The sequence below is a fragment of the Plectropomus leopardus genome, chromosome 14, assembly GCF_026936395.1.
Source record: "Plectropomus leopardus strain MGB_pleo_1.0 chromosome 14, ASM2693639v1, whole genome shotgun sequence".
Lineage (NCBI taxonomy): Eukaryota > Metazoa > Chordata > Actinopteri > Perciformes > Serranidae > Plectropomus > Plectropomus leopardus.
Genome location: NC_142189.1, coordinates 27,430,215 through 27,444,339, shown reverse-complemented (window position 1 = coordinate 27,444,339; position 14,125 = coordinate 27,430,215). Strand labels below are relative to the sequence as shown.

At 36.1% G+C, this 14,125-nt stretch overlaps 1 protein-coding gene and 1 long non-coding RNA gene across 2 annotated transcripts; one reads left to right on the top strand and one right to left on the bottom strand.

The window, feature by feature from the left end:
• LOC121954019 (uncharacterized) lies at positions 1-1,671 on the bottom strand. The gene is made up of 3 exons (XR_006106534.2): positions 1,615-1,671; positions 1,116-1,213; positions 1-1,012 (listed from the first exon to the last, which is right to left on the bottom strand). It is a non-coding gene; the product is annotated as an uncharacterized LOC121954019 (long non-coding RNA).
• Positions 1,672-2,436: 765 nt separating this feature from the next.
• LOC121964353 (uncharacterized) lies at positions 2,437-8,695 on the top strand. The gene is made up of 7 exons (XM_088087782.1): positions 2,437-4,039; positions 5,129-5,274; positions 5,669-5,791; positions 6,070-6,097; positions 6,366-6,407; positions 7,110-7,197; positions 7,286-8,695. The coding sequence occupies exons 1-7, from the start codon at positions 4,006-4,008 to the stop codon at positions 7,380-7,382; spliced, it is 558 nt and encodes a 185-aa protein (XP_087943908.1). The 5' UTR covers positions 2,437-4,005; the 3' UTR covers positions 7,383-8,695.
• The last annotated feature ends 5,430 nt before the right edge of the window (positions 8,696-14,125 follow it).

The window sequence follows — 14,125 nt, the reverse complement described above, 5'->3', positions numbered from 1 at the left end:
TAATTAAATCTTTGGTAACTATCCTTCAGAGTGTCTACACTTGGTAACACATTTTTATTTTATCATTGTGGGTTTTTTTTTTTTTTACAATAATTTCAGATTTTTTAATTCTGTAGGTCAGGTTATAAGTACGTTAACATCACATTTTACATTCAAAGACAGGAAAATAATTACATAAATACACAAATTCATATATTCAATATAATTACTACAAAAATTACATTTAGAAACCATTTGGTCATTTTAACCTATCATTTTTTTATCTAAATTGGTTGCACCACCTGACGAATATTGGTTGTACCACCTGACAACATTAGTTATGACATGAAATATGCTGGAAAAAAAATGCATTTTCATTTCAAATAGTAACATGTGTCTCTATTTAAGTTTTCTTAAACATAGACTAACCCCGGGGAGATATAGACTAGCCCTAACCCATCAACAACACTTCACATAAGACTACATTCGATACAACACTAACTATAACACTATTCTAAATGGCAACAATGAAGTTTCATTTAACAAAACCGGAACATTTTCTGAGTTGTTGGGTCAACATTAGTAGACAGTATCTCAACTCAGTTTTTGTGTATTGAAGTATTCCCAGTCAGAATGCGTTAGACGTGTGTGTCGTGAATTGAGAGGCTCTGGCTCTGCAATCACTTTGAGCACTTCAGCTGCGTAGAAAAAAATGATGTCAGCACGTTGGGGCCAAGTGAATGCATTTTTTCCTCCCAGTTGCTGCATGCAGCTCACCTCAATCTCTTCCCCAACCACTTGAAGGACCTGCCCCACAAATGGCTGACCTTCGTAATTCACCATGATGAACCTACCATTTAGATCACTGGTGATCGCTGGTGTGAAATTCAAGATTTCCTCCATGGCCCTTTTACGCTCCCTGTGCTTTCTCCGATCTTGCCTCCACTGTTGCCTCATTTTTTTCTTTTTTTGCTTAGACAGTTGGCTGATGGGGGGCTTCACAATCTTCCCCTCTCTCTTCCTCCTCTGATAACTATAAAACACAAGAACTAGTAAACTGACAAATTCCCATTTAAGAAACTGAAAGTTGTAATATAATAATAATAACTGTAAAATGAACTGTTGTGATTAATTACCTCTCTTTTCTTTTTGCCAGATATGCTTCCCTTGCAGCTGGATCATTTTTAATGCGTGCCCGATGTCGTGCTGATTTTTCTTTAGTTGATAGTGGCATCTAAAATGTACAAATTATCATGTAAAATGTTTTAAAGTGTATAATATCTTTAAATTTAAAAACTAGTAAACATGTTAAAAGTCTCATGGATAATCTTCGAGCTTTGAATAGCATTATATAGTGACATTCCTTGCAGTTGTGCCACCTGACTAACTGGTTGCATCACCTGACAATTGCAACTAACCTCAAATTAAACAGGCTATCGTTTGTTAGCTAGCATTAGCTTCTACCCTTGTCATGAAGTTCAAACAGACCACTTTCTTAAAAAATGAAGAGTTTTATGATTAAATAATATGTTTCTAGTTTTACACTGGTTGTACCACCTGACATGGAAAGCGTACCAGCCTACATATGAGTTAAAAGTAATTATTTTTATCAGTATTTGACAGAGATCTACAAACCTTTTAGCTTAGTCCCAAGGGTCTCTTGGCTGATGCAACATCCTGTTTACAGCTATTTTCTCTTCACTTCAAAATAAAAGTCCAATGTTTATGGTTGCGCCACCCTGACATTTAGGAAATGTTAATTGCCGGACAAAAGTTTAGCAGTTATTTTAAAAGCTTTACAACTATTAATATGAGAAAAAAAAAAACATTTTCCAAAAGACTTAAAACATAAAACAATGCCAAAGTATTTTATTTTGAATTTATCATTATTAATATTACATTTTTTTTTTATAGTTTTCTTAGCCTGCTCACTTGCTTGGACAGTTGCACCACCTGACATTTTAAGATTGTGAGAAGCCAAAACATAAAATAATATAATTATTTGAATTAACTAAAAAATGTATGAAAATAAATAGGTTTTATAGAATGAAGTGACAGATGTCATGAATAAATTATTATTATTTTTTTTTTTTTTGAAGACTCGGACACAAAAATATGCATGTCATGTCATTGACCCATATATATATATATATATATATGTATATAAATTATGAGGACACCCACACCCAATATTGGCTTTTGTCACCATAGACAAAAACATGGCAGGTCAATCCTATAGCCATCTAATATACGGTATGTGCTTGCCTGGTAGTAGTAACAATACTCGTGGCAGTTTTTGTTGTTGTTGTGGAATACTTTTTAAATGATGTTAGTGTAGGAGTCAATGATCCAGGTATCAGTACAAAGTGAACAAACTACTGGTAATAATGTAAGCGGAAGCTGTGAAAGGAGCAGTATTGGCAGAAAGAGAAGCTGTTGTGACGACTGCATAAAAGAAAGAAAGGACTAAAGGAAGGTCGGCTGGTCAATCCTCATTCTGTGTCTTGAGTCATGTTAATGTGATGAGTAACTTAATATAATGAATGGAATGGTGCTCCATTCAGAGTACAGTAAAAAGGGCCAGCATTTATAGCAGAGTGATGATAAATGCTCTTTAATAATACTTGATGTGATGAAGAATGGATGGCCAGGCTCAGAGGTTTGCTGCCACATCATGAGTTTGACTCTCTGAAGCAGGAAACAGGCCAGTATCAACACAGCGGAAATGATCTTAATCTGAAGGTAAAACTCTTTCCTTTAAATCAAGTTACAGTAAACACGTTGTGGCTGCTGCATAATCTGAAGTGTGTATTGCAGTTGTATTTGTGTTGTTTGATATCTTCCAGATTATGAAGTGTCCGCTCCAGCACAGAGGCCAGAAAATGCTGTTGTCAAAAAATGGATATTGATTAACCAGTCTCTCTCTCTCTCTCTCAGTTTCGCTTTCCCTTTCCCTCTCCCTCACTCCCTTTCTTTCACGCACACACAAAATATGCCGCTCCAACACAACACAGTGTGAGTAATACTGTGTGTGAGTAACTAAATTTGCATCAGCTGTTTAGCGATAGTTCCTTTGTATTTTCAAAATAAAAGCAAAGAATTAGCTGTAAATGGACCTTAAGCGTTCACTATGGTAGAGAGTGATATCAAAGCATTGAGGACACTGGTATTAGGGTAAAGTACACTATTGGAATCTTAACAATTTTACTCATCTAGTAGGCTGGAATGATGTGATGAAATAATGGTGTTAAACTCTGAAGGATGTCAGTAACACTCCATGTGAACCTAAAAATGACTTTATTTTTTCTTGACTCAGGCTATTGACTGTTGAATGTATCAAGACATTATCTTAAATGGCCAAAAATAATCTCTGAAGGTGCTCTGTATGTCTCAATAATCATGAGACATTTCATTAACTCAACACGCTGCTGTAGAACAAGACCACGCTTTAATTTTCCTACATACCTTTGATATATTTGCATGTGAAGAACACTTCTTTCAGTTATGTGATGCCTACAAATACAGTATTTCTCAATATGCCATAAGACAGGCCTTAGAGAAAAACAAATCTATTTCAAACCTTTGCACAACACAATCTGAAGCTGTGTTCAGTCCAGCATCTCTGATCTGAATCTAGTAGTCTCTGTAGTCTCCTTTATTTATTAAATATAGATAATACACAGGTACAGCATTTACAGATGTTTCATAATTCAGGAGTTACTAATATACATGTTAAATATACAAAATCATGCACTCAACTGATATGCGAACAATCATTACTGGTAGTTGTTTGTATATTTGTATAAAAGTTAATGGCTCATCTGCAAAACTCAAACCATAAGAGTTAACCATAACACACTCTTACCCTTCTTGTGGGAGAAAAAAAAGTACGCTCAGGCTGCATAAGGTTTTATTTTGAAGAGCAGTGGGAGGGTTTGTAAGCTTTGCTTGACGCCTTTTTTTGAATGAACTTCACACTCACTACTGCAGGCATAACAGAGAAGAGAAAGCCTGGCAGCCGGCAAGATGGTTATCGCTCAGAGGTGTTTATTTCTGATTTGTGAGTATTTTATCGTTAAAATTATGAATTGAAAGTAAATCCTGTAACCTGCACAGCAGTGAGCAAAGACTTCAATGTTCAAAGTGTCTGCTTACTCAGAACTCATGATTCAGACATTTCTAAACATTTAAGTCGCTCAGTGTGAATCATAACATCTCCTATCTGCTTAGCGATGCAAACTGCTTCACTCACTGTATCGATTGTACACGGTGAATAATGTGAAATTTCATGTGATTTAGAAGGCAGCATTTCACATGCTGACATTGTTTTAGCACTGCTTGGCAAGTTTAGAAATGCTTAACCACTCCATACTCAATAAGTTCACTGTGAGTATGTTCAAGCAGGAACATGTTTGTTGAGAACTGAGTATTTACAGTGTTGCATTTAATCTAGTTTTTTATGTTTGTGGTCTGTTTTAGTATTGTCAAACTATGTCATTATATAATTCTAAATGAGCCTGAAAAACTTTCATCATTTAATGAGTGAGATAAAACTGTTAAGTTTTCCTTGAAAGTCCGTGTTGTTTATGAGGGATTTTAACCACGTGTATCAGGAGTTGTTTGAAAGCACACACACATGGACTTCCAGTAGGCTGGAAGAGCAATGTCTGGCAACATGACGTTGACTTCCGTCATCTTGCTGTCTAGTCTGCACTTGAAAGGTCACATGACTTCTGGAGAATTTCATTGGCTTACAATACAGATCTAGTGAAATTCATGGAGCGTACAACATGCAACAAAAAACATAGTTTATTTCTGTATACTGTTTTATTCTTTTGTGTGAGTGGTGTAATACCATAAATTATTATAAAGCCATGTTTCAATGAAAATGTAAAGAAATCAGACGTCTGGCACATCATGAAAATAATGGCTTTGATGGTGTTGCATCCTGCCTTTTTTAGTATAGTATAGTCTAAGTATCGGCAGCCTACACACTGTACGCTCTGTGCATGTTAGCATCGCTCCTTTTATAGTTATCTGCAGACATAGTCTTTGAGATAACTATATTATTTCAGTCTGTCTGGCACACGCAGTCAGAGAATTTTATAACCCAATCTTACCTCTGGTGATGTATTTGTCTTTTCCCCAGGCTGCATCCTTGAATATTGCAGTGCAAAGATACTCAACTGCACCGTCACTCAGTACGCTGACCAAACAGTCTGCAACATCTCAGACAGTGAGCTTGTCTCAGGTGCTGCGGCAACCACCCCTGTGTACACATGGGCCAACGCAAGTGTAAGTTAAACAAGAATAATTTGGATCAGTGTTTTCTCACTTCTCTGAGTTATAATTAACAACATTACTGAGATAACCATTACATTAATGTTTCCATTACATTTAAATGTTCCAGTAAGCATGAGCAGGGCCATGGCGCAGACACACCGGCCAATTCTGGTGTTTTGTATCATGCTTTGACATGTCAAACTGCCTGCAGTGAAGAGGCCTAACTTAACGGCTAAAAAATAACCAAATATCACTCACATGTACATTTGTAGTTAAATACATTCTAATTTGTTTGGATGATCATAAAACTGTATCCTCTCTGGAACAGACACATGCCTGTGGCTTTTTGTTATGTACTTCCTGTGATGGACTGATTTTTTTTTTCCCCTCACTATGTTGACTTTAGGGCTATGTGCTTGCAAACAACTATGACAAATCTCCCGAGCAGGTGTTGAGACAAAACCTCACCGTTCTCGTCACCTCAAAATGCATTGATGAGATCGTCTTCAAGTGTCACCCAGATTCACAGGTATTACTACACTTTTACCATGTGAACAAAATGACTACACGCTGACCAATTCAAGAAATCTAGAACTAGATTCTCTGTTTTAGTCCAAATAAGATTGCGTAGTCTGGAGACTGAAGACTTGGTTTTCATTTCCCATAGGGATAAAAAAAAAAAATGGCACTATAGATAAGCTTTGATAACTTTGACACCTGACATAGAGGTTATGATAATAATTTGAAAATGTGACTTGTCTGTCAATAATAATCTCACTGCATTGCCCCTTTCTTTCCTCTCTATAGCCGGAAGCATACGAGGCTTACTGCCGCAGTGAGTAACACTCACTGTTCCACTTTACTATGTTTGTTAGGGGTGTTTTAATTTACATAAATTCCCATTGTCATTAATAATGTTTTGTTTCACTAGTGACCTATTTAACAGATTTTCTCATTCAGTTGTATCTTCAGTAGTAATTTTGAGTGTTGTTCATCATGTATTTTATAGTGAAAAGTGTATTTCCATTGACCCAGTCTTCTAATATCTTTCTCTATATCTCTAGTATCTCTTTTTAACTTTATTTTATTATTTTTTTTTACAGTCAACTGCACTCAAAAAGCTCAAATGTTTCGGAACAACAAAGGTAAGGAGGAAACCATATAAGATATGGTTTCCTTGATTTAGATGATATTATCAGTTATCTAAAGAGATCTGTATCAGACATAGCAAATTGTTTAAAGTCAGCAAAAAGCCACGGTGTGGCGGTTGTGTTTTGTGGTCTGAGCATGAGACATTATTCAAGTAATGTTTCCTCTACTTCCTGTTTTGTGCAAGAACATGAATTGTACACAAATAGAAAGCTCGAGGATGTTGCTATTCACCAGGGACTTTTGCTTCATAGCACTTTCCATTCATAACTAACAGACAGAAGGTAGTTGTCCTTTAAGACATCTGTAGACATCTGTCACAAGTAAACCAGTTACAGTGGAGCAGGCAGGGGGTCAAACTTGTGACACCTTTAGGAAACTCTGCCTCACCGTCTTATTTATGAGTTTGGAAATAAAATGCAGTGTCAGTTAGTGGATTTATTAATTACTACACATTGACAAGATGAAGCAGTTTTTCTCCCACATGTTGTTTCCTGCTTCTGATTTTAATAGATTAGTGTAAGAAGGCTACATGGCTTCCTATTGTGTAGATTTCCATTCAAATAACGCAGCAATTGTAGTAAGCTAAAAGAAAACACTTTTTTTGTGATAAATGTGTTATTTGATTGATAAAATGGACAATTGAGGTAGAAAAAAAATTCTGTTAGTAGATTATTAACTGGTATTTGTCCTCACAGAGCACATCTGGATCCTTCCTGTCGCAGTAATCCTTTTGCTGGTGGTGTTTGGTGTCATATTCTACAAATTCAGAGACAACATTTCTAGGTATTTCTTTTATCACATCAGTATAGAAAAATGACACGCATTGCCCTCATATGGCAAGTTTTACATAATAATCTTTTTTCTTTGGTAGGATATGCAGCTGTTGCCCACTGAGACGCTTTTACAATTCTGTGACAATGCAGGACGTTGACACAAAGGAAGCTGACGCTGAAGCAGGGAAGGTGTAGAAAGACGTTTATCTATCTACAAGGCACGTTTTTATCAAACTTAGATTTTCACTTGATCTGTTACCGCTGAGGCATAGTTTGAAACATTTTCAGTGCCTGAGACTGTGCCCTCCATTTTCAGCTTATCATCTCAATGTATTATATCTACTTCTGCATCATGACATACTGTATTTATTCAGGCTTTCCATGGTGTTTCCCTGCATTATTTTAGTAGCAGTGTGCTTTCATTACTGTATTGTGTCTGCTGCACTACTCTTACATTTAGGAAAAATTATTGTGGTGAGCCGTTCTTTAGGGAACCATCTATTTCCAGTTTGACACAAAGCGATTCCTGCTGAAATCCATATTTCAGCTATGGGATACAAAATATACATCATGTCATGGTATAATTATGTTAGTCACAAAGGATTGGGTTAGTAGGTGAAACACCTATAAGCGAAACATCGTTGTAAGGTTCATACAACCCCCATCCACAACTACCATGACAACATGCCACTGCTGCAAGAACGAGTTCCAGGGAAACACGTTTTTTATACATACGTATGTTTTTGCTTTTATATATAATCTAAGGCTAAGTCTTGAGTTACCCTTTTGCCAAGTATCTGCGCTTTAAGCTTTCTTCACTCTGTCATGGTTCCTAGGACACATTTATCAGTGTCCGTATACAGACATATACTGTGTGTGACTGCACCTATGCAAAACTGTCCCTTTAAAGAAGCGTCCCTCGCTAATCTTGTTCACATGTGGCCTTTTATCAGGGTTATGTTGATCGGAAAGCTTTTACACATTAAAAAGTAAATTTTGAAGACTAACACCCAGTAGCAATATTGTAACCCCACCAAGATCCACTCCGGACCCCCATATTGGTGTTAACATGACTTGTAATGCCCTTTCAGTGTTCTGTTGCATAACAGCAGCCCCCCTTGATGTTTATCTGAAGTTTAAAATACATAAATATTACATTGATTAGATATGGCTGTCATAGCATTGTCATATTTATAGATATTTTCACACAGCTGGATAATATATTTATTTACATGCTATTTTATTTTACAAAATATTAAATGATAGATTCTATTTTATTTGTAAATATATTTATATACTAACATTTTTACATATAATTTATTGATCTAATTTATTGAAATTATTAGGATTTTATACATTTATTTTACATATTGCACCCAAACTAGTTATAAATATATATATATTCATAACTAGTTTGGGTGCAATAATGTTTGCAATTGAATACTGTCCCAAAAACATTTTGTGGAGTAGAATATGGTAATTTTTTTGTTTTGTATCCTTTGTGTACTCTGTATTTTATCATCACTCATCAAATCTTTTTATTATTACTGCATTAAAAAGGTATGATTTGAAAACAAGAGTTATTTTTATTTTTGTTGTTGTCACATGTAATATTATGGAGGTGTGGTTTTACAGCAGGGTGTGTACTAATATCAGGTGATATGAGCCTCAGCCAGTAAAAAGTGGGTCAGCTGAGGTGAACTGAGCTGAAGACAGACACTGCTAGTGGGATTTCCCTCTCTCTCTCTTTCTCTCTCTCTGTCGCTCAGTATTTCAAGATAAAAGTCAAAACAGAAGCTTTTTATTGTTGAAACTATTTCAAACTGATATAACTGTGAGAGTAGTGAGTACTACCGATAAAATTTGAGAACCTGCCTGCATCTGATGAGTAGATTCATAAAGTTCTCATGCAGTTTGAAAAAAAAAAAAGTTTTAAATTATTTTTCAAGTTTCATAAAATAATCTGCAGTGCACGTGTTTCATCAGTCAGCCGCCTGACTTGTTTTTTATTGCTCGGGATATAAACATAGCAATTTCTCAGACCCAGCTTTATGACTCACTGGGTCATGACATCATGTTTATGTGGGAAGTCGTTTCGCTACTTTCTAGTCTTTAAAATGTAGCAGTTATGCAAGTATTCACATGGTGTGACCAGTTCAGCCAATCAGAAACAGGTCTGCTGATGAGTGTCACAGTTATGTTCAGCTATTTTGTCACACAACATAAACATGAAGCTGATTCTTCAAAGTCAAAGTGAAAATCTGTTGTGACAGAAGTGTGAGGAAGTGTAGATGAGTAACCTCCCAAGGAAGTAATAACAGTACAGTGTTCAGTGATTGTTTTTAAGAAGAATACCCTCCCCGCTGCGGGCCGTTTCTAAATATCTTGACTGATTGTATCTATCGTGACCTTCCTCTTTGACTGAAGTACGCCGACATATTTAAGGTGAAGCCACATGTGCTTGTCCCAAAGAGTCATAAGGGAAGCTGTGATCACTTTTGTGTGTGAATTAACTGAATATAAGGTTCACTATGCCTGGTGTTCAGATAGAAAACCTGTTGGTTGCAAGGTGTTGGCATTTGATCAACTTGCTGAGTCATCATCTGTGAAGAGACAGGGTGCTGTGTGTGATGTTTTGTTAAGACTAAACTAAGATTGTTTAGTGAGGGGAATGCTTTCTGGCATATTTGGTTAGTATGTGAACCATTTATGAAAATGCAGCCTGGTGTTTGTTAGACTTTAGTAACCATGACAACAATATCTCATGATCTACCGAAAGACAAAGGGTCAGACATCCAAGAACTCCAGTCCACACTTCATGAGATTACTGTAACTCAGTCATGTGAGTTTAGTGTGTGTTTGTCAATATCTTTGTGAGTGTGTGTGTGTGTGTGTGTGTGTGTGTACAATAGAGCTGAGGAGAGAGTGTGTAGGCTTGCCCAGAGATCAATCGTGAGTCACAGGAAACGGTGCTTGTGCAATGCTGAAATTCCCTCGCATACAATGACCAAGCATTTAGTAGGCCTAATGTGAATATGGAGCCAATTACGAATGTATCTGTGACTTGATCTTGATCTTACTGTCTAGCTTTAAAAGAATCTGAAAATATATTAGTACTAGTATTGGACTCAGGTGTTATAATCTCCTGTCTTGTAATGTATCTTTCACTACAAAGGCATCACTATCATCACCCTCATCTCTTCTCTCTGTCAGGGTTACTGTCGGTCATGTGAGTAAGACCTATAACACGTAACCTCAGCGAGTAATCTGCCCAAGTAGAAGTAGTAGTTTCAAGTAATAGTGAAGATAATGCGTGGTTACTTGTGTGGAAACTGACTCAAATGATTTGCTAAAGCAGCTGTTACAAGACCTACCTTCTTTAAAGACCAGCGAGAAACACATGCTCACATTGCTTGACTGATTGTAACCATTTTAGAATTTAAATCCAAAAGATATCCCTCTCTTGTGCTTTTAAAAAGTGATTATTGGCCTTTCCAAAAAAGGCAGAGCACAGATTTTCATTGAAAATCTAAGCAGGACAAAAGCAGGATAATTCCAAAGTTGCTTTGACAGTGCTTTTGGTGTACAATCCTGCCACTAAAAGCCACCTTTTGCGTCTGCATCATATGCTCCTGGACGGCATCAGCTAAGAACACAGTCGGACAGAATCGGTTGTATTGCTACTTTATGCTTCCAGATGTGCGTGCCAGGGTGGGAAGGTTGGTGAATGGGTCCATCAAACCCCTGACTTTCATGCAGGAGTCCGGTGTTCATTTGTGGTTTTGTAAGGAAGGTTGCACAGCCTTTGAGTCATCATTAATAGATCTAAATGAAAATTATTTTTGTTTAATCACAAGACTGCTACTTTGCAGTGGACTACAACTTGGCTAGCTGTGGGGAGTCTCCGGACTAGCTCCCACCCTGGGGGTTCGGAAAAATGGAAAGAATAAGGCACCAGGCTGAAGGCGCATGGCACACATTTCAGTTGACGAAATATATATATATTAAAAATCTTGTGTATTACGTAACACACTGTTACAGTTGAAGAATGTGAGAGCTACTTTAGGCCGACAAGAATGATAAATTAACATTTACAGTTATTCATCCTCACATAATTTTTTGTCAGGCCACAGGGATCCACTGGAAAGGGGCTTACAGTAAGTGCCACATGAGGCTCTGGAGCCACAGGGTGTCTACCCCTACTGTAGGCAGTAATAGTGGTGGTAAAATGGACAGATCATAGTCAAATTATGTCTTGTGTGGCAATATTGAATCATTACATGGATGCCGAGTATAGCTTTTTTTTACTATATAAATGATTAATACTGCAAGCGCAAATTAAACTTTTGGTAGCCTACTATGTATACATAAATTACTTGTTTTAACTTAAAAAAGGTAGTATTTGGGCTGCCTTTTTTTAAATTTTATTTTTTTTCAAAGTTGTCTGAATTTGACAAGTTGAATCATTACAAAATAACATCAGTTTGTCCTCTCATATTTAGTCAACTTAAAATTTGAAGGGAGCCGAATCAATTGCTTTCAGTCCACTTGATACATTTTGCTGCAAGAAATATTATTTAAATGGAAAAACTTAAAACATCTTTAAGACTTTATCTTTTTAGATAAAACATATGCTGACCATTTTTTTCCTTTGGGGACATGATTTACAGTTAAAAAAGATAATAAATTGCTACTTATTGCAATATATGTTATCGCAATACTAAGCGTATTACAAAACATTTAAAATCAATAATTTGTATCGTGACTAAAGTATTGTGATAATAAGTGGGGCCTTGGCTGATTCCCAACTCTAGATTTCTGCATAACAACAGCATTTACACAGTTTGAATGTATGCGAAATGCATGATGGCATTTCTTATCTGGTATTATTAAAAAAGACAAAAAAAAAAAAATCCAGCATGTATTTCATCCTACATTTTATATTCTTCTCCTTGCATACTTATTAAATTACTGTAATGTATACAAGCCTATGCACAATATACATTTGAGAGGTTAAACCTGCCACTACTTGTGAAAATGTCGAGTAATGGCATGATTTATCCGTTTTCACCTCAGTTAGGCAGAGCTTAACTTCTATCACGTGACTTCAATGAATAAATAAATCTGATACAACAAGTGTGCCAGTTTTTGCAATCAGCTTGGCTGATTATAGTGTTGTGTGCATGAAACCATGCTTAAATAAACAGGACTCCTCAACCACCAGACCATGACCAACTGAACAAGTACAGTGTATCAGCTTGTGTGCTTAACTGAAGCAGCACTCACAGCGGTTACATACATATGAATGAGAAACCAGATGCAGATAACCGAAAGAATCCCACTGAGGTGGCTTTTTATGAGAATTTTCATATGAGTGCTGATTAATTTGTCTTTTTTTGTTATTTCCATTCTCTATTCTGTAGTTATTTTGTCTTTTTGTGATCACCACAGGTTTTTTTTTTTACCTCCATTGTATTGGGATGTCAGCAGAAGTCTCACTAGCAGATCTCAAGAAATAACTGACAGCAAAGATGTATACTAGGAAGAGTAAATATGAATATCTTTCTGTGCAATTTATGTGTATTTACCCTTTAGTGGAGCAGAGCAGCAGAAGGTCGGTACATTGAATGCAATGTGGCTTTTTGGTGCAGTTTGAGAGACTGCACTACCATCTGCTGGCAAATGATGTGTAGTGGATCTATTCAGTGTGGAAAAGGCCAACATGCTGAAGATAGACATTTGTTTACATATGTTGATTATGATTATGACAGGCTAGAGGAATGGGCGGATTATGAGACATTGGTTCCCTGGGCACGAATTTTTGTTTTGGGGTTTGTTTTGTTTTTTGTTTTTTTTTTTTGCCTTTTTGAGGTTGTTTTGTGTATTTTTTCCACCTCCTTTCTGTAGTTATTATGTCTTTTTTCTCTTCTCTGAAATTATTTTTTATTTTTATTTTTGCATTTTGTCTTTTTTCTCTTTTTTCCTCCTTTATTTAGGGATATTATGAATTTTTCCTCCTTCCTGTAGTTATTTTGTGTCTTTGTCTTTCCTCCTCATTTCTGTATTTATGTTTTTTTCCTCCTTTCTGTAGTTATTTTGTATCTTTTTTTGTCTTATTCCCTCCTTTCTGTAGTTATTTTGTGTAGTTTCTGTCTTTCTTCCTCCTTTCTGAAGTGATTTTGTGTCATTTTTTTCTCCCTTCTGTTGTTATTTTGTGTCTTTTTTGAATATTTTCCTCCTCTCTGTAGTTATTTTGTGTCTCTTTGCAGTTCCTTTGCAACTCCTTGTGGTCTTGTTTTGTCTTTTTCTGGTACATACATGTTTATCTGACTGGCATTTTGCATTTTTATGCTCCCATGACTATTTATTTAGTCTAAATAATCTTGGTGGTAATCATAAGAAATATTCATGGGAGCGCAATCTAGTGTGCAGACTGTTTTTCTTTTTCTGTTCATATTTTGCACATGGATATCAGGGTCAAGCTCACTCATATAATTAAAATAAATCTTTTTTTAAATATAATACTTTGTAACCTCCCAGTGAGCATACTGAGACAGAGCTGAATCCAAATTATGATGATAAATATGATCAAAAAAATATGATCTCATAACAACAGTATGTTAAGCACATCACTGGACTATCAGTTACTGATTACACCTGCAAGACAACTCGTTTATTTTGGCTTTATAACAGCAGGCACGCCCACAAATGCGCGCTCACACTCATATAGTGTGAAATATATGAAGTTATCTTTCACTGATCCTCTTATTTCTTGTTTATGGTGTCAGATTTCACATTATGAAGGCGTTGGCTGTGATGTAAATTCATAAATAATGTTTTAGAGTTTTAGAACTAGATGTTTATGTGTTCAAAAGTCGCCAATAAAGAGTCGAACCAACAAAATCAAATGACAATAATGGCAAACTCTGCAGATACAA

What these genes read in the sequence shown, in the direction of transcription:
- LOC121964353 (XM_088087782.1), top strand. Translation starts at nt 4,006, where the DNA reads ATGGTTATCGCTCAGAGGTGTTTATTTCTGATTT. An exon ending in AATGTTTCGGAACAACAAAG is followed by an intron (nt 6,408 to 7,109) that starts GTAAGGAGGAAA and finishes TTGTCCTCACAG; the next exon opens with AGCACATCTGGATCCTTCCT. An exon ending in TTCAGAGACAACATTTCTAG is followed by an intron (nt 7,198 to 7,285) that starts GTATTTCTTTTA and finishes TTTCTTTGGTAG; the next exon opens with GATATGCAGCTGTTGCCCAC.